The 19,797-nt window shown below is 52.2% G+C and overlaps 1 protein-coding gene across 1 annotated transcript in view; it reads left to right on the top strand.

Annotated features, from left to right (window-relative positions):
* The window catches only part of Galnt2 (polypeptide N-acetylgalactosaminyltransferase 2), a 120,112-nt gene extending 101,498 nt beyond the window's left edge, over positions 1-18,614 (top strand). The window contains exons 8-16 of the mRNA XM_057753726.1: positions 1,371-1,458; positions 3,324-3,411; positions 4,219-4,322; positions 7,258-7,384; positions 9,656-9,748; positions 9,963-10,046; positions 11,026-11,152; positions 13,905-14,024; positions 16,175-18,614. Of these exons, the coding sequence (XP_057609709.1) occupies positions 1,371-1,458; positions 3,324-3,411; positions 4,219-4,322; positions 7,258-7,384; positions 9,656-9,748; positions 9,963-10,046; positions 11,026-11,152; positions 13,905-14,024; positions 16,175-16,330 (987 nt within the window). The 3' untranslated portion in view covers positions 16,331-18,614. The remainder of the gene's footprint in view (positions 1-1,370; positions 1,459-3,323; positions 3,412-4,218; positions 4,323-7,257; positions 7,385-9,655; positions 9,749-9,962; positions 10,047-11,025; positions 11,153-13,904; positions 14,025-16,174) is intronic.
* Positions 18,615-19,797: the final 1,183 nt, after the last annotated feature.

The raw sequence follows: 19,797 nt of genomic DNA, 5'->3' as shown, positions 1-19,797 counted from the left end.
AAGGAGAAATAGTTTACCACAGTGCCCTTGGTGGGCTTGTCAGGTGATCTTTGACCACAGTCGGGCATATCCTGCCTTCTAGAAGCTTCAGCACTGGTACTGTGTGTGGCCTAGCGTTATTTTTCTTGCCTTCTGCTTGTCTTAATGACTTTCCTGGCTGCTATGAAAGTGCTTCCTTGGGGTCCACAAAGCAAACATAGCGAAAGGAAACAGAACGAGCACGTTCTGCCGGCTGCAAGTCACTAAGTCATCAAAAGCTGCTCAGGTCCCATCTCTACCCTCTACTGGGCTCAGGTGCCACTCAGCTGATAGGTGAGGAACCAACTTCAGGGGCTTCAGTAACGTCCACAATCACATGGTGTCAGGTTGCCCTCAGCTGGCCCCTCCTGACACACCCACCCGTGTCAGACAACTCATCCCAGTGTCCCAGCCCCACAGCTGTACTCCTCTAGGCTGTCACTCCAGAAAGCCGAGCTAGGGCTAGCTTCCCACCGTGTTGGAGAGTCATGAAGTTGCCAGCTCACGGGGGCTGTCCCAGCCTTCCTCCCCTCCTCTCCTCCATAACTGAAGAGGAAGCGGGCCAAGATGAGGGTTCATGTAATCTCCTCTCAGCAGAAAGAATGTGAAGCACCCGATGCCCAGCCTTCGGGAGTAGGGTGGCCGCAGGGACTGCTGCTCTGCTCTCCGTGGCCCAAGGCTTGTTTCCCGGCAACCCTCAAGCACGCCGGGGTACACCCGTGAAGAGTGCCGAGCTCTGCCAGTCCTGTCACTGAGCTTCCTTCGAGTCTCTCTTTGGCTAGCAATACTCTAACTCAGAGACCACACACCCTCTCGTCAGCATGAGGCAGAGCTTAGTCTGAAGGTCTGAGGAGGTCGAAGGCCTGTGTTTGCCCTCAGCAGAGTGGCACTGAGACATGAACAAAACGGGTCAGGGGAAGGTGGGTGTGTCCGGTAGAATCCCGGAGGAGTTGAGTTAGGATCTGAAAACGCCAGTCAGTTGCTGTGGAGGTGATAATTTCCGCCTCTCGTATGCCATCTGCACCCAGAAGCCGTGTCTTTGTGGTGTAGGCACCTCAGCCCTGAGTTCATTCCTGAGCTGCTCCAGTGCAGCCCATGAGGGGGTGGCGGTCATAGAGTGGCTGAGCTTAGCTCTGCTCACTGAAATCTACCCAAGGTTTCAGGGCCGTTGCACAGCCTGGGCCTTTAGCTGGGAGAAGAAGCAGAAGTGTCCAGTCGTCAGCTGCCCCTCTCATGCCACCGCCCCTGCCCACTTTGCAAGGGTGGATCTCATGGGAAGGCCTGTCGGGATGGTAGCTTTTGCTTTACTGGGGACGTAACAAATATTCTCTCCTTCCTTTGTCCCTGCTCAGGACAGGACCCGAGTTGTATCCCCCATTATTGATGTCATTAACATGGACAACTTCCAGTATGTGGGTGCCTCTGCTGACCTCAAGGGTGGTAGGTGTCAGTTGTTATTTGTCTGCCTCCTGGCTTGTTCTGTGTGGCTAGGCTCCTGACCTCTGCTGTCCTATGGTCAGCAGTGACATTGACAACAGAGTTCATAGTGTGGGCTCTGACGGGTACCTCACAGAAGGGACCAGCCCTGCTTCCCTGGCAGAAACCCCAGCCCCACCCACCACCCTGTTAACCCGTCCCTCTCTCCTGGAGCTGTTACTGTGAGACCTAGGGGAATGTGCAATGTCCCTGCAGATAGAGGTGGAGACACCCCAACAACTGAGGGGCTGATCTGAGAGGCTCCAGAGCTGCTCCCAGCCAAAGGCAGGGCTTGAGACACTCCATGGAATTTAGGATTTGCAGAATGGGCCTGGAACCTGTTTTTGTGTCCTCTGCCTGTTCCAGCCCTTCCTCCTGTAGCCTACATGCCCAGCCAGCTTGCTGCCCTGGAGTTCTGCCATTCTGCTGCTGGCCCTCGCCGCCTGCCCACTAGGCACCAGTCCTACCTTTGTGCTCAAGCTTGGATGCTGGCCCTTCCTCCCCTCCATCCAAACATAGCCTGCTTCACCACTGGGTGACCTTTGTTTTTTGTGAATGAACTGGCATCTTGTATGGTCACACAGCCTACAAATGGGCTCCTGGAGGGTGACCAGAAGGTAACAAGAGAAATTCATCCAAGATTTTCCTTTGGTTTTAGGAATTGTTGAGACTCCAGTGCCTTGCAGGTGGGAGAGAGACATGACAGTGGAGTCACTGCTGCCCGCAGATGGAGCAGCTTCCTCTGCCCCCTGCTCTGTGACTGCAGAGTCATTGCTGCCCGCAGATGGAGCAGCTTCCTCTGCCCCCTGCTCTGTGACTGCAGAGTCATTGCTGCCCACAGATGGAGCAGCTTCCTCTGTCCCCTGCTCCAGCAGCCCAGATCCCCCAACTCCACAAATAGCAAAGAGTAGGGTAGAAGACAGCTTTTCCTTTTTTTCCCCCATTGTTTAGCTGAACTGGCCTAGAGCCCAAGCTCCTGTTACCTTGGCAGTTCTCATGAGTGCTGGGATTACAGGCCCGCACCATCACACTCTACATGTAAGATCTTGTCACTGGACCCTGAAAGGTCCTGGTCCCACAGAGGTACTATATGCTACAGTGTGGTTCTGGGAGCCAGTTGTGATTTATCTAGCTGTGACTTGTCCCTAGGTCCCCAGTCTTACGTGCACAGCCCTTGTAGGTGCACTGGCACCACACAGAGATACCACACTTGTTCTTACACATTTTAATGTTGCAAAATCCAAGCCAGGCATGATGGCATATGTCTCCAGTCCCAGCCCTGGGGTGGGGGCTGGGGGGAGTGGGCTGAGGCAGGAGGACTGCTGCAAGTTCAAGATCAATCTGGACTACATAGCAATGCCCTATGTCAAAAACCAACACACACACCACGATTAGAGGGGACAAGAAATAAGGTTCAGAGAGCACGTGCTACACTTTGGGGGACCTGAGCGCAGTCCCTAGCACTCAAATCAGGCACCCCAGAACTCCTGCTCCAAGGGCTTCAGCACTCCCTTCGGACTCCATGGGCACATGCAGTCTTGTGTACATAACCACACACAGACACATAGCCACATGTATTGTTTTGTCATTTTAAAGAAAACTCAACCCTGTGTTGCTTTGGCGGACTGAGAAGACTTTGCTGTGCGCCATACTCCCCCGCCACCCATTTCCCGGCCACCCCACAGCTGTTAGGTTCCCTCCTCACCGTCATCTTGGTTAGTTGGTTGGCAGTGAGCCTGTCCATAGATGCCATTGTCAAGATGCTAGGGTGGGACAGCCAGGTGAGAGGGGCTGTGTCTTCTCATCGCTGTTTCTTTTCTGGTCGGCAGGTTTTGACTGGAACTTGGTGTTCAAATGGGATTACATGACGCCGGAGCAAAGGAGGTCCCGGCAGGGGAACCCAGTCGCCCCTATAAAGTAAGTGCAGCATATGGTAGGAAGCCCTCCGGGGGAGCCCAGACCCAACCCCTGCCACAGTGTGCTTCCAGGATACTGGGGCTCTGTGCCTCCCACCCTCCAGGTTCCTGGTCTCCCTTCAAGGCCAGCATCTGCTACCAGGTCAAACAGTGAGGAAATTTTAGGTCCCTTTTCTTAGAAGGCTTCTCTGCTGACTCCATGTTGTCTCCTTTTTATGTTTTCTGTAGCAGAGTGGTGTTGTCGGAGACTGCTCATTCGTTTCTGGCCATCCAGACCCAAAATAATCACACAGAAACCATATTATTTGCAGTCCTGTTCAGCCAATAGCTTAAGCTTATTTCTAGCTAGATCTTCCATCTTAAATTATTTCTATAATTTTATATTTTACCATGAGGCTCATGGTTTACCAGAAAGGTTCCAGTGTGTCTGGCTCCTGTGGTGGCTCCATGGCATCTTACTGACTTCGCCTACTCTCTCCTCCTCTATCTGCTTGGAATTCTTGCCTTATTTACCCTATTCTATGCTGTAATAGGCCCAAAGCAGCTTCTTTATTAACCAATAGCATTCACAGCATACAGAGGAGACTCTCACATCAGAATGGAACTATATGCTATGGACTTAAGTGTTACTTCTGTGCTTACCTCCTAAGTTAAGGCACATAAAAACCAAGGGTCTCAGCCTTTGTGGAACCCCAGGCAGTGACATAGAAGCCAGTGGAGAATGAAAGACCCCCTCGGAGCACAGCAGAGGACAGATGTCAGCCTGTGGTGTGGTCTAACTTCGCCCTTGCTCCCTCTCCCTCTTCAGAACCCCTATGATCGCTGGAGGCCTGTTTGTGATGGATAAGCTCTATTTTGAAGAGCTGGGAAAGTACGACATGATGATGGATGTGTGGGGAGGAGAGAATTTGGGTATGTACAGCCCTCTGGCTCAAGTCCACCAGTGTCTCCTTGATGAAGTATGGGAGGCAGGGTGGCATGCTAGCACTTAGGAAGGCCCCAGAGCAGCCATTCAGTGGGCAAACACGTCCCTGAACATGTATGTGCATACACACACACTGACCACAGGATGACGGTGAGATGTGTCCCTGGTGACAGTAAAGGAGACCAAAGTTCAGGTTATCCTGCACAGAAGCCAGGTGCTATCACATCCTTTGACCTGGGGGTTCGGAATGCATGCCTCCCAAACTGGAGAGATCTGGCTGTTTCCAGGGCTCTGGTTAACTGTAGAATGGTAGCGGGGCTGGGCAGCTGCTCAGCTGCTGGTTGGGCCCTGATGTTCAGATCCTTCTCCACTGCTTATGTTTGTTTTTATTGTTCCCCTCCCTTCCTCCCCTCCTCCCCTCTCCTGTGACCCCCCCCCCACACACACACACATACTTCTAATTTACCAGGAGATCTTGTCTTTTCCTCCTTCCTATGTAGATCCATGTGTGTCTCTCTTAGGGTCTCCTTTGTTGTCTAGGTTCTCTGGGGTTGTGTGGAGAACGTGTTTGCTAGGAGTGGGATGTGGTCCCTTTCCAGGTGGTGTCTGCACAGACAACTGTCTCCTCTTGTGTGACAGATGAAAAGACTCTAGTCAGCTTGTCGGGTTTTGTTTCTTGTTTTGCTTGAAGCCTTTGGTCTCAAGTGCTTGTCTTTCGGAGATGACTCCCCTCACTATCCAGAATTTAGCTTTTTTAGTTAGTACGCAGGTGTGCTCTGCGAGGAAAGAGGACTCAAGAGGGAGGAAAGCAGCGCCACTGTCACTTTGAGTAGTTTTTGTGACAGAGACTTTGATAGTTTCTGTTGGCTTAAAAGAACAGCTTCCGCTAGCCTGTCGTTGGAATGTGTCATTTGAAGTTGAAGTTGGTGGAGACATTTCATCTGGTAGGGCGCCTCTGCCCAGCATGATAAAAAGCTGCTTCCAGCTCTGGCTCCGTGTGGAGGGAAGGAGGGGTCATGAGTTGGTCTCTCTCCCTTCTCGGTGCAGTGTTGGGCTTAGGTGAAGCTTTCTGAACAAGAAAGGCTTTGAAGTAGTGAACCTGAAAGGTCCCTGAGCCTCTTCCACCTGTAGGTTCCAGGGGCTAGAGCCACCCAGCAGGGCAGTGTGTGTCATGAGTGCAGGAGGCCACAGGAGGAACTGACGCGGTTCTGAGAGCACAGGCTGACAGATACACTCAGCCCATCTCCTGTGTCACCGTACAGAGGTTGATTTGTCTCTAAGGTGCCCTGGCCTGGAGCCCAGAGAGAAGAGAGCACAAGGTTGATGTCATGGGTTTCTGTTATATTCTGCTTAATAACCCGAGCGGTTGGGGAAGGCAACCCTTGAGTAGAAGGCCTTCCCTTCTAGGAGGTCTGATGTCCTCTGGTCCCTGGCAGGTGCTCCCTGGGAACACTTGGAGGCTGAGCAGAGGGTTTGGGCAGGACCACCAGGCCTGTAATGGGGTCCACCTTCTGCGGAGCCCTACTGACTGCTGGCAGTTAACAGTCCATGCTGGTTTGGTGGCTGTAATGCTGGGAGGAGGAGAGTAAGGAGGAGAGTAAGGTTGTCTGAGAAATGTCAGAGCATGTCTTCATGTGTGTTCACAAGACTGCCTGTTTTCCTGACCAGCAGTAACTGACATAGGAAGCAGTTGCAGAAGAACAAAGGTGTGAGATTCGGGACAGGGCTGTCTTTTAGGCAGGCCCTGGTGGTGTTAGGATGGGTGCCCTGTGCTTCCAGTGCCCAAAAGAGAGGCCTAGGAAAGGTGTACTCCATGCCCAGGGCCCACAGGCCAGCAGCAGAGGGGATGCCCAGACCCAGGGCTCACGTGAAATCAGTTGAAAGGAGCTGCCATGGGCTCAGCCTGGAAAGCAGCCAACCTGGCCTCCAAGCTGCCCCTAGCTCAGCAGATGCCCTGCCCAGAGAGATCATCTTGGAGTCTTCATGGAGGCGTATTCATATGAGTTTTCTTCCTGAGATACAGAGTGTCTTACAGTTTTATTGGATGTTGGAAAAGCTGAGAACAGCCTCCTATGTCTGTTCAGGTGGGGTTGGCCTCACAATGCAAGAGAATTGGTTGATGGAATCTTTTCTTCCCAAGCTTGCCCTCCCCTCCCTCTACTCCTGGACGGGGCTCCAGGCAGCACGACCAAGTGATATTCAGACTCCCAGCACTGCTGCCACGATAGCACGCTAGCCTGGAAGACCTAGCCCACCACTAGCTTCACGGTTTGCAGAGATCTCTTTTCATTTCTTTCTCTGTCCCGTGGGTGACTGCGCTGGTTCTGTAGAGTTCTTGTGCTAGCACGTGCTGAGGGGTGTGGCCACCAGCCTAGAGAGGAACTCCTTCTTACAGACTTCAGTGGTGACTTTCAGAATAGCACTCGTTGCTCTCCTTGTTTAAACTTAGTTGTCTTGCTAAGGGTGGGGGACTGTCCCTGGTCACTACCCTGGGAACTTGGTTGGCGCCTGGACCTGCTGGTACATGAGGGCGATAGGCAAGGATTCTTGTTTTCCCAGAAGGAAAGCAGAGTGCACCCTGTATTCAGTGTACAGGAAGTGGTATGGAGGAGCCTGGACTGTGTACCTGTCTCCATGGACAGCTGTGGTTTGCTGGGATGCACACTCCCGTAGTCTGGGAGACTTGTGGGCCGGTGTTTTCCTTGCATGTTCAGTTTGGGGTGTGCTGTGGAGTTGGCCTATGCAGATGCATCCAGGGTTTGTGCTATAAAAGGTTCCGGATCTGGTTCCAGAGAAGCAGCCCTCATTGGTTTTCCTCGGCAGTTAAAAGTGAGCTGTAGTAGGTGGCTAGGGCAAGGGTAGCAATGCCATGGAGACAACAGCTATGGCCGACTAATGGTTGCCAAATTCCCTTCTTATCAGAAATCTCATTCCGAGTGTGGCAATGCGGTGGCAGCCTCGAGATCATTCCATGTAGCCGTGTGGGACATGTGTTCCGGAAGCAGCACCCCTACACATTCCCAGGTGGCAGTGGCACTGTCTTTGCCCGGTAAGTTGTCTGCGGTCTGCTGAGAAGACACCCTGGAACCGTGTGGCGACAGTGTCCTTTGACAGGCATGGCCTCCAGGCTGAGAGAGGGTGCAGTGGCCAGTATGCAAGAGGGTATTCCAGTTAAGAAAAGCTGCCTCGGTGTGCTCCGTGGAGAGCTCAGAAGAGCGTCATGGGGGCAGGAGTGCAGATGTGGCCACTAAAAGTGTGGTGTCAAGGGAGTTAGCATTGGGACGGACACCAGGGAAAGGCTACCATGTGATGGGCACAGAAACGTACACAGATATCTCAAAGGGGAAACTGGTTTAGTGCTGTATCACTCAGGGCACAAGTAGGACCAGTGTTCTTCCACCACACACTGCAGTAACAGTGCTGCTGCTGAGTCGCTAGAACTGTCCGGTAGCTAAGGTGTCAACCCCTGCCAAGGGCTGTCCTGATGCCCATGTAGTGAAGGGTAGGAGAGGAGATGGGCACACAGGAGCTGCCCCAGTCTCACGACAGCAGAGCCCATGGCCTGGCCACTGCTTGAAGCTCCTGCCTCTCGGTGTCATTTCAGCACTAGATTTTTGGCATGAGTTCTGAAGGAGCAGACATTGAAACCATATCAGAAAGCACGTCACACTTCTCTCCAGCCAAGACATCATGGGTCATAACCGATTAGTGACTGGCAATAGATTCTATTAAACAAAACCGAAAACTGCTTGGTCCAACCAGGCTTTTCCTGGGAATCTTTTCCAGTTCTAAAATGGTAGCCCACACCTTTAACCCCAGTGCACAGAAAGCGGAGCAGGTGGATATCTGTGAGTCTGAGGCCAGCCAAGGTTACATAGTGAGACCCTGTCTAAAACAAAAAACTGAGACCTCATGGGGGCAGACAGTATGAAACTGGACCTTAGGGAGCAGCCAACAAAACCTCTAAGTCAGACAAGATGCTTCTGATGCTCATCTGGTCAGCGCCATGGGGAAGGGAGATTGGGCTAACCGGGACAGCTGAGGGACAGGCTTGACAAGTTAAGGACACACAGAGCTCTGTGTGGAGATGGCGTAAGACTTCAGGCTGTTAAGATGGGGTGCGTCCAGCCTGTCGGACCCAGGGGACATCAGTGACTAGAGTCTGCAGGATGTTTCAGGGGTTTCTGCCCATGGTCACTTGCCTCTCTTTCTGGACCTCTCTAGAGACAGCTGTGGCCGTGCCATGTCAAGAGGCTTCTCACTGCATGGCAGACATAGCCCATGGGCATGCCTGCACCCCTTACCTTTCACCAACACCACCAGATTGTGACTCTGCCTCGGGATATGGCCATTGGTTAGGTCAGAGCCTCCTTGATCTAATCATTTCTGCTCCCTACAGACACACCCAGAAAAGCCCAGAGGTGTGTTTCAGTCATCCGGGCACTTCTCAGTGCACAAACCTACATGTCTGTGAGTGTGCACTCCATAACCACTCATCAGTCCCTAGTGTTTCCACTATACACCGTGAAGTGAGGACATTTGCACACGTATTTCATTTCTGGGGTTAGCACCAGGAGTCCAAGAATGAGTGCGTTTACAACGTCTTGTCTCAGTGACAGCAGTCTGGCCCTTTCCCCATTCAGGGACAACAGGAATATTTATCACTTTATGGGGAATATGGAGGCACCACATGGAGATGGATTTAGTAATTACAGCTCAGACAACATGATAGGTTTAGCATTTAAAAGGCCTTTACTGTAGAGAAAAAGATTTCCCTGTAGGGCAACCACTGCCTGCCTGCTGTCTTCATGGAAGAATGTGCTAGGCCATGTTTCCTCTGAGCAGATGATCTATGTCTGTGCTTACAGCGGCCCTTCCTAAGTGTTGTGGGTGGGTGCATGCTTCCTGTATGAACTAGAGCTGAGAACAGCGAGGATCCCTAGACCCAGGGTATGGCGGCCCCACCTCTTCATGCTGTCATTTCTAATCTACCAATGACTTCCCGCTCATCCGAAGGCCACATGAAAGAAAGTGAAGCTAGGGGAGCCTCCTTCACTTTCCCAGTAGGTTAGTGGTTGGTGCTGCACCCATGCATGCTGTGGGAGGCTAGGACAACCAGAGTCTCAGTGGTCTCTGCTAGAGGCTCCTTCTCTACGGCCCAGCAGGGATTTCATCTCAGCACATGTCTGTGCTGTCCTCACAGCTTCTGCTAGGGACACACTTGTGGGCACTGTCCTTATTCACACCAGCAGGCAAGCATGGCCAGGTAACTGGGGACAGGATGGGAGCTGCAGCTCAGGAAGGCACACTTCGTTTGCAGGAACACCCGCCGAGCAGCTGAGGTCTGGATGGATGAATACAAGAACTTCTATTATGCAGCAGTGCCTTCTGCCCGAAATGTGCCCTATGGAAAGTGAGTGCTGCCTGCCTGGTCCTTCTAATGGGGGCGTTGGGAGCAGGTGGGGTAGCTTGCAGCATCAACAGGCGCCTCTACTCTTTGTCAGCAAGGCTCTAATGGGAGGCGAGCAGGTCATGGGCACTAGAGGCTGGACGGACCATGCCTTACCACCTAGGCCACGTCAGTCTCCCTGGCATTCAGAACTGAATGTGTGTCTCCTTTCCTCCAGTATTCAGAGCAGGCTGGAGCTTAGGAAAAAGCTGGGCTGCAAGCCCTTCAAGTGGTACCTGGACAACGTCTACCCAGAGCTAAGGTAAGTCCTGCTGGCCTCAGTGCATGAAGGTTGAGGAACAAAGATGATCAGAGGTTCCAGAGGCTTCAGGCTCGTGAGACTGGGAGCTGGCTACCAGGGAGAGCCCGTGGTGCCACCCCTACAGGTGCCCACCGACCCTGCTCTCTTACAGATTACCTTGCTGTGTGGGCCTGGAGGAATTCCAGAGCAACTCTGATTTGACTTGTCCTGTTCCTAAGAGGCAGACTAGTGAGGCAGAGGCTGTCTCTCCATGGCACCCTGTCTCCAGGGACCAATGCTGCTCCTCGGTCCTCGCCCCATAGCTGCCTTCAGCTGCTCCTGCCTTCTTGGTGAGCATAGGGTAGGATTAGCAATGATGGTGTCACCACAGGGTGAATGACAGAAACGCTCTGTCGAGCCTTAACTCCACTCTTCACTGTCAGCTGCCAGGACCTCTATGTCCTGAGAGGACCAGTGGGCTCTGGCAGCAGATGCTCCAGGTCCTCATCTGCAAGGGCCCACCCATTTAATCATTGCCACACAAAAGAGCCAGTTAAGGCTGAGCATAGGATGCTTAATCCAATGACCGCGGCCTCTCCAAGGTGAAGCCAAGCTTTTGTCTTCCTAAGCACATGACACACAACATACAGTCCACCATATGTGCACATTGGACCACTCAACAGATCCTCACAGACTGCGCCCTCCTGACCCCTATGAGAAGCTCTCCCTCAGCAGAGCACGAGGAAACTTCTTCTATTTGAGATGGGGGAAGGGGCTCTCCCGCTGTAGCCCAGGCTGCCTCAACTCTCACAGAAATCCTTCTCTAACCTTCTGAATGTTGGGACTACAGGCATGTGCCACCACGTCTGGCCCACTTACACTCAGGGAGTGACAAGAAGCCACTCTGTTTCTGCTGCCTAATTTGAGACCATGTGCAGAGGGCGTGGTGAACAGCAATTCCAGGGTGCAGGCCTTGACTCATACAATGAATACCTTTCAGGGTTCCAGACCACCAGGACATAGCTTTTGGGGCCTTGCAGCAGGGAACCAACTGCCTGGACACATTGGGACACTTTGCCGATGGAGTCGTTGGAATTTATGAGTGTCACAATGCTGGAGGAAACCAGGTAGGCGGACAGAATGCTTGCACCTGAGGGACATACTGGCAGAAGGTGGTATCAGCTCCTGTTGTTCAGGCTGTGACTGCAGGCGTCTCCCTAGCCTCTTCCTGTCGGCTCTGTCACCCCCGCCATAGCCATTCCCATAGTACCAGGCCGCCTTCTGCACCCGTGTTGGTCCTTGATGTGTCATAAGCTCCCTAGTCCCTGTTTAGCAGGCTCTCGGCGTCAGACTTTTTGGGTGGAGGATCAGTGCCTGCTGGTGAAGATGAGGAGGTGTTGGGCTCCACCCCTTGGCATACTTGGGGACGGGCACACTTTACCCACGGCCTACCTGGGGTCCATGTGCCCATGGGCTGTGCTGGAAATGTTGTAGAACTGCAGCCAGCAGCCACCGTGCACACGAGGCCTTAAGATGTGTCTGCTGTGAACCGAGTCCTCAATGTTGTTTAACTCTCCTGAGTTTAAATTCAGGCTGCCATGTGTGCCACCAGGCTAGCACTCAGTGCTTGAAGGGGACACAGAGGCAAAGATGACATCAGCAGCCCCTACCAAGACCTAAGGCCTCTCGGGGTTAATAGAGAGTAAAGCTTTTTGGGTCAAGTGCCCGTGGGTGGGAAACAGTGCTTCCTTGGCTCTCAGCAGCATAGTCCGGGCTCTGCTGTTTGGTTCCCAGTGCAGCCTCAGCAGCACACAGGGAACAAGAGAATTGATGGCCACGTCCTGTAAGGATGGCAGCTAATAGAGGCATCTCTTAAATACTTTACACATTCAGCTTGCTGATGGACCCAGCACAGAGGTGGCCGGTCCTGCTGCTTGTGTAGCCAAATCAGATTTTTTGACAGCAGTGTATTTCCCTTCTTAAAATAATGAAGTGCACAGTATCCACATGCGATCGCCATGGCCACCTCAGCATCTGCCCACACTTGTTATAGGAAGTAGTCTACAGCCTCAGAGCTCAGAGGTTCCCATAACTCTCCTGACCACATCCGGTGTGTCTCCAGCTGTTGCCCACATATAGGTGTGGTGGACAAGGAGTGGAGATGGCAGGGGTTGTGGGCTTCTATATTCTAGAGCTGCAGTACACCTGGACACATCTGGAACCCAGCACACTGGGTAAATAGCAGACACACTTTTCATTATCCTACCAAGACACCTGACAAACAGCTGAAGAGAGGAAGGTTCCTGTGTCCTCCCCTCGTGTCTGGAAGCAGACGGTAGACAGGAAGTAGGCACAGAAGGGCCTTCCCCAGTGACTCAAACCCAGGTCTCTTCTAGGAGTTACTCCTAAGGTGCAGTGATACAGAGAAAACCTTCCCATTTCAAGGCAGGAATAGACATAGCCAGGAAAGATCAGACCAAAGCCCCAGACCACCCTGCCTCCAGGCTCACTTCTTTCCTCAGCCTCTCTGTTCTGGATGCCCCCATCCACTCTCTGCCCCTTCCCTCCATACCCCATCACCTCCTGCACTCCCCAGAGTCAAGAGACCACATGTCCCAGTGGCCGCCCCAATGTGAGTTCTGTCCCCTTTGGATTTCAGTGTCTTGCTGCCACCAGACTGTTTGACAGTCGATAGCACGGTGTCTCTGCTGACTGTTTATCAGTCCTGTCCTGTGGCCTGAGAGGGAAAAGGCAGCCTTTGCAGCTCTTACATCCTCCTTTTCCCCACTGGGGGACACAGAGCTCAGCGGCACCAGAGGAAAGCCCCAGGGCCCGGGCAGCTGTGTCCACATGGGATGCTGGCTGACTGGGACCACGACTTCTGGATCCCTGGAGAGGCCCTGTATGGCTATACCCTTAAATGGATCAGGTTCTTAGGTGACTTTAGGAAACCCTACCTTCTGGCCCTACACAGAGCCACTGCCATCCATAAATGTCACCCCCTCTCTGTCCCCAGTCTTCCATGCTTCTGCATGATCTTGTTTAGCATTCAGAGATGATTGACAGTCTTGCCTTCTGTGTGCACATGCATATACATGTGTTTGAGTTTTTAAAAGCATAGGCAAGAATATTTAAATGCATTCCGACCCAGTTTTCTTGTCTGGAAAGTAGACAAAGCCCATGCAGCTCTTGGGAAGAGACCTGAGACGGTTTGTCATACTGTGAACATCCAGTTAGAGGAGCCATGCTGTGTGTTGACGTGTAGATTGTTCCAGCAGAGTTAGGGGAATTCCTGAGTACCAGCAGCAGGTTCCTGCAGACATCAGCCCTGTAGATATTTGCTGAGAGCTGCAATACATCATTTATATAATTTTCACAAACTCAGCCTACATTTATAAATCTGTTCTGGAATGGCTCTGGTTTGGAAACAATGTGGGAGGAACTGCGGGTGAGAGCCAGATACTTGACCCTGCTCTCCAGCCTGCACTTTGACCTAAAATACTTAATACGGTTAGTCTTGATAACTCTGTTAGTTAACTTTTCTGGTTTTTGTTTAGTCACGTTTCTTGATGCGATTCATTTTTGTCACTGTATTAACTAACTCCGTTTCTTGCTGCTCTGACCACTCAACAGAAACGACTTGAGGGAGGGTTTATTTTGGTTCCTGGATTGAGAGTATAGTCAGTCCATCATGACCGCGGAGGCTGCAGGAGTGGGGAGTTCCACGGCTTCCCATGTGTTCAAACACATTTGCCACTAAAGCAAACTGTTCCCAAGGGTGAGCTTAGCGGCCACTTGGGGTAGGTCTGCCCCTCAGCTGGGGCAGCTGGCTGAGTCAGGGGTCCCAGATGGTTGCAGTCTGACTATGGTCTCTTCCAGGAATGGGCCTTGACAAAGGAAAAGTCGGTGAAGCACATGGACCTGTGCCTTACTGTGGTGGACCGGTCTCCTGGCTCGCTCATCAGGCTGCAGGGATGCCGGGAGAATGACAGCAGACAGGTGCGTCACTCAGGAACAAGGTGGCACAGGTCCCAGGCTTCCATGGTGTTGACAGTGACAAGGGCCACATGGTTATCCCCCTCGCCCTCAGGTCCAGTTGCTGCCATTCATACACTGGAGGGTTCGCATCACACAGTCCTCACATCACAGCGCAGTTCATATGAAATTACATGCTTTTTTAAACAGAAACATTAACTACTTGTTTTTCCTGCGTAATTTTACAAATTCTAATTTAAATGGTTAAACACGTGAGCCTGGGCAAGCACACAGAGGCGGCAGCAGAGCCACCCACATCCCACAGCGAGTAGACTTTGGGGCTTTGAGTCTGCTCCTCTCAGGGCCAGCTGCATGTAACATGACATTCTCCTAAAGTCCAGGACCACAGCAGCCTCCTCAGCTCCCTGTCAGCCCATCGTAAAAGGAGCGGCTGCTCGCCCGCAGTGCCCTGGGCTGTGTGACTGAGTGCTGGGAGGTGCATTTATGTCTTACTCGAGATCACAGAATCTTAGCCCTGGTGAGGGTGAGGAGCCTCTCTGTATGTTGCTTCTTTCATTGGGTCTGCACTTACTGAAGCCTTGGAAGCTGGTCTTGGTCTGGCTGGGGATCCCTGGGGATCTTGGACACCACCTTTCTGAGCCTTAGAGCACCAGTTGGCATTAGCAATAGCCATGCAGGCAGGCCCTTCTAGCCTATTGCAGGATTCAGCCAGTCTCCCCACAATCCCTCCCTAGAAGACATGGAGAAACTGAGGCCTGAGGGCTACCAGAGCCACAGCTAAGCCACCTTCATCCACCTGATTTCACAAAGAGAAGCAGAGACCCAATTTCCCAGCTCATCACCACTAGGGACGGGGGCGCAGCCATCATCCAGTTCCTGTTTAGATCAAAGGTATTGGAGAAACGCTAGCAAAGGGTCCTTTGTCCTTGGCTGTCTCCAGAGTGCTGCTCCCGGCGCCCTGACCCTGGAGGATAAACAGGGAAAGCCACTGTCCCCTGCCCCCAGATATGTAGAACACATCCAAGCTGGCCACAGCCCAAGTGTCCTTGCGGTGTCTTTGACATAAGGCAGTGATAAAGTGAGACTTTAATCTGGTCTCCCAAACTTTAAAAAGGAAAGCAAGTCATTGCTGTGAGAGTGGACAGAAGCAGCTGCTAGTGTTTTTCTTGGCTCCTTAACTGACTCTAAGACAGGGGAGGCTACACTTGGTCCTTCCGGGTGGTGAGTACAGCCTCATGCCTCCACCTGTGGGAGAACGGATTCAGTGACTCCAGTGAGGGCCACCTTCCCGGGACAGCTGTGACCTCAGTATTTTCTTAGCACCCCCTGTCTAGCTTATGCTTCAGCATATGACAGACAGGGTCCCCCCAGGAGCCAGCATCAGATTCTATTCACTCCGCTCTGTCAGACAGACTCTCGGCATGCTTTCCATGGTGATGTAGGGGACCCGAGAAAACCGACAGTGCCAGGACAGGGAGGGGACGAGATAGTGCAGGTGGCAGAGCCTCTCTGGCTGTGGTTGCCCTTGACTTCCACTGTTGGCAAGGAATCTGCATGAGCAGGTGGAGGAATAATCAGGAGGGTCAGGAGAGGGCTGCTCACATCAGCCATGCCGGAGGGTCAGCCTCACTGCTGAGAGGCAGCCTCTTGGCATGTCTCAGTGCGGTGCTTTACTGTTTGGCCACTGAGAACAGTGGGTTTCCGGGCACATGTATGTGGCACTTGCACAGTCAAAAGGGGAAAGGAGGCAGCAAGAGTGAAAAAATTTAATTCCACAGTGTCAGCAGAATTTTCAGATACTTACTCCAGGAACTTTAGTGCATGCTTAAAAATTAATTAGAGCCAAGTCCTTGTTAATGGGAGAGGAGCTGTGGGGAGGAGTGTATTTTAAAAAATAAAACCATAAATGTTTAAATAGAATGTTTACATTACTTGCTAAACAATAGGATAAGGGCATCTCAGACCTGTTGAGGCTGTTAGGGCTTTGTGTGTGGACTTGCTGGCTGTGGTTGGCTCTAATGTGCCAGCATTCACAGTGGCATTGTTAGGATAACCTGTGCCCCACGAGTGAAAGACTGCAGCTAGCAGGTGTGTGCCCACAGTTGCCCACAGACTCACACTCCTCTCCCCTGCTGTGCTCTTGTCTGCTGCAGAAATGGGAGCAGATTGAGGGCAACTCCAAGCTGCGACATGTGGGCAGCAACCTGTGCCTGGACAGCCGCACAGCCAAGAGCGGAGGCCTGAGTGTGGAGGTGTGCAGCCCGGCCCTGTCGCAGCAGTGGAAATTCTCACTCAACCTTCAGCAATAAGAGGCCCGCCGTCTGCCTGCACACCGGCTCAGTTGGAAGATCACATTTTACGTTTCTGAAACTTTCCGCAAAACTATATACCTCAGTGTTCCATCATGGTCTGAAAGTCTTAAGTCTCAGCGAGGCATGAGCTGGGCTGACAGTGTGCAGAAGAGGAAGTTGAGCCCCCGGGGCTCAGGCCAGAGGGTCCCTCCCAAGACTGGCGTCCTCTGCCTCCCACTTTCTACTTTCTGCTCACGCCCCAGCAGAGGAACAGGCCAGTGCTGGCCAACCAAGTGGACAAGCAGCAAGCATGTTTGTGTTGAGGACAGAGGGAGCAGGGGCAGGTGCCCTCACAGCAAGCACTCAGAAGTCTCCATTGTGTTTTTCTACCCATCCAAAATCATGTGTGTGAACCAGGCATGGTGGTTGATGCCTGTACTCCCAACACTCAGGAGACTGAGGCAGGCAAGACCCTGTCTAAAGAGAAAAGAAGTGATTCCCACAAAGGTGACCCTCCCCCTTGCAGATTTCCTTGTCTTCCCCTGTCCTTGTACCTCTGGGCTCAGCTGGCCTCTTGGCCACTTCCCCTCTTCCACTGACATACTTGCTGTGTTTGCATATGAATTCTGAGTGGGCCTAAATAGAGATCCATAGAAAGAGAATGATAGTCAGCTCCCTAGGCTTCCCCACATCATCATCTTGTGAACCCCACAGCGCAGCTCAGCCGTGCAGAGGGGCCTGCGCTCTCAGAGCCAAAGGCGACATCACTGTCTCTGAAGCCTCACCAGCTAGTCCATGCTGCTCAGCCAGCTGTAGGCATCCCCGAACCACTGGCCCCAGCCACGAGCATCAATGTTTAACGTGAGTGAGGGTCTTGAGGCTGGGTCAGAAAGTCCACTTTGTGCCCATTGTCATCTGTCAACCTAAATAGGTTATCTCTTTTGACAAGTTATTACTTTGAGTTTTCTTTTAAAATTAGATTTTTTTTTCTTTGAGAAAACTCAATCCAACAGCTTCTAAATAATGTGAGCCAGCAGGACCCCACTGCCCTGTGACAGACCAGAAACGCTGGACCACTGTCACATACTATCCCTAGGCTCATCGTGGTTTGAGACCCTGTATGTTGGGTCTTCGGCACTTACTGAGCCCGGCAGAGCACAGAGGACCATCCCTTCAGCATGTGGGTGAACCCCGCGTGTCTGCAGCCCTGGTACAGGTGATAGCCCAGGTATATCCTCAGGCTGGTGCAGGAACTGTGGGTAGACTTAGAACCTGGGCATTCACGGAGGATCCAGGCACATGTCAGCCACAGGGTGGCCTGTGTGTCTGCCTGGTAGGGCTGCAAGCGTCACGCATGAACATCTCAGGTGTCCCCGAGATCACAGGAACCATAGTTTCAGGTGGTCAGAGGGCTGGCCAGTGAGTGCTCTGCTTCCCACCTGCACCAAAAGGGGGCGTGGCTAGTTTTCTTCTACCTGAGGAGCTCCATCTGTGTACACACCATGACCATGGACCCTCTGTGAAGGCCTGGCCAGGTGCTGACCCTCTGTCTTCTTAACCCCTGCCAAGAAGCCAACAAAAGATGCATTATATCAGACAGGGTGCCCTTGTGTCTGGTTAAGTCCGCACATGTCCACCTTCCAAGGTGGCTCTGAGGAATGTCACTCACAGGTACGGGTGCAAGGCTGTCAGGGACACGGCAGGAGCTGAGGCCAAGCGTAGTCCACACTGCTGAGCCCTGACACCTCTGTACTACCCTTAGCAGAGTGAGAGCCACGGATGTGAAGCAATGCGGGCTGATTTTAAGTAGGTGTGTGGGTGGAGCTTCCCATCCACACACTGGCACCCCACCCTGTGTGCTCATCACCTTTGTACCATCTGTCTGGCCACCAGGGTGCCACTCAACCCGGCTCTGAACAGAGGAGGGACTGGGCAAGGACCTGCGGTGAGCCATGTTTACATGACAGTGTGCCAAAGTGACTCCCTGTGCTCGCGTTGTTTTGTAGTCATGGGGCTATCCCACCCTCCCACTCCTGTTTCTAAAACTGAAAACTCCCAGGAGCCCTGGGCACACGCAGGCAAGGGTGGTCGTTTTCCGTGGTGGTCCTCGAGTCTCCATGAAGCTGGATATGATGGTATCTGTGAGTATGTCTTGCAAATTCAAAATATAGTTTGGTAATTTTTTTTCCAGTTAATTTTTAAAAAGAACTGCTGTACAGAGCTTGTACTTTGTCCATTTTATAGATGGAAACCATCCTTGAAATTGTTTAACTTAAATAAAGAGAAGATACTTTATAGATAATGTTCAGCTGCTGTCTTGTGGCCTCTATAAGGTGTGGGACCAAGCAGAAGGCTGGAATCCAGCTTTTGCTTCTGGGCCCCTCCTCCCTCCCCTAAAACACACCTCCAATACCGTGCCTGCTATTATTGTATCCATAATGGCAATTGTTAGTGGGATGGAACGGATAAGGCTGTGCCAGACACCTGTCCAGCCCCTTCAGTGCGCTTACACTTCACAGATTTAAGAAACAGGCGCTGATAAAAGTAGGGACTGACCAAAAGTTGCCTGAATCCCATGCGTCCCATTTTCTGTAATCTACCGTGGACACTTGACTCATACCCTCCAGGAACCAAATTTTTACACGTAAGTATTTAAAGTGCTCACCAGCCATCTGTGGCTGTGCTATCCATCCTGGCCTGGCACATGCCCTCTAACACACGTTTGTGTGACTAGCTGTGTGTCCAGGAACATAAACACCGGCCAGCGGTCTTGCAGTTTGGCCCAAGATAAGGCAGTGAAGGGACTGACTAGGAAATGCCTGAACCCTCCGAGACCACACTCACTCCGTTATTTGAGACAGCTGGCTCTGTGGCCACCTGAGAGGCAAAGGCATTAGCATATAATTCGGCGATGTCCCAGGACCTCAGACTATCTGAAGAGACTCTAAGCCGCATCTCTAAAAGGCCTTCTATCCCGAGGTCTAGCCTGGGTACTAGCAGGAGGGTTGCAGGATGGATATACAGGAGGTCTCAGCCCAGGGCCAGACACACAATTCAGCTGTGTTGAACTTATGGGACGTGGTAGCCATGTAGTGGTTTCTTTCAGAGTATTTCAGTGAGGCCCAGAAAGGCATGGACCTTGGAGGATCATGGGAGGAGTCCTTGGGAGCACCACTAGGAGGCTGAGATCCTGACTCTAGCCTGCTGAAGGACATCCCAGAAGGCCCTTGTTACCCTTGAGCTTGGGACCATGTCACCTACATGTAGTTCAAATAAAGATGTTCATTATCTCTTGTTACAAGAAACCCAAGAGCCTGGACTTCATTCAGCTCAACTATGGGCTCAACACTGAACACACTGCCTGCTCCCCCCACCCCCAGTCATGGTGTAGGATAAACACCTCCGACGATCATGACACTCCTAGGTGGGTCCCCTAGACTTAGCCTGGGAAGCAGATGGGCAGCTGCTTCCTGTGTGTCCTTGTC

The sequence above is a fragment of the Chionomys nivalis genome, chromosome 21 (genome assembly GCF_950005125.1).
Source record: "Chionomys nivalis chromosome 21, mChiNiv1.1, whole genome shotgun sequence".
Lineage (NCBI taxonomy): Eukaryota > Metazoa > Chordata > Mammalia > Rodentia > Cricetidae > Chionomys > Chionomys nivalis.
This window is presented reverse-complemented; position numbering and strand designations above follow the sequence as displayed.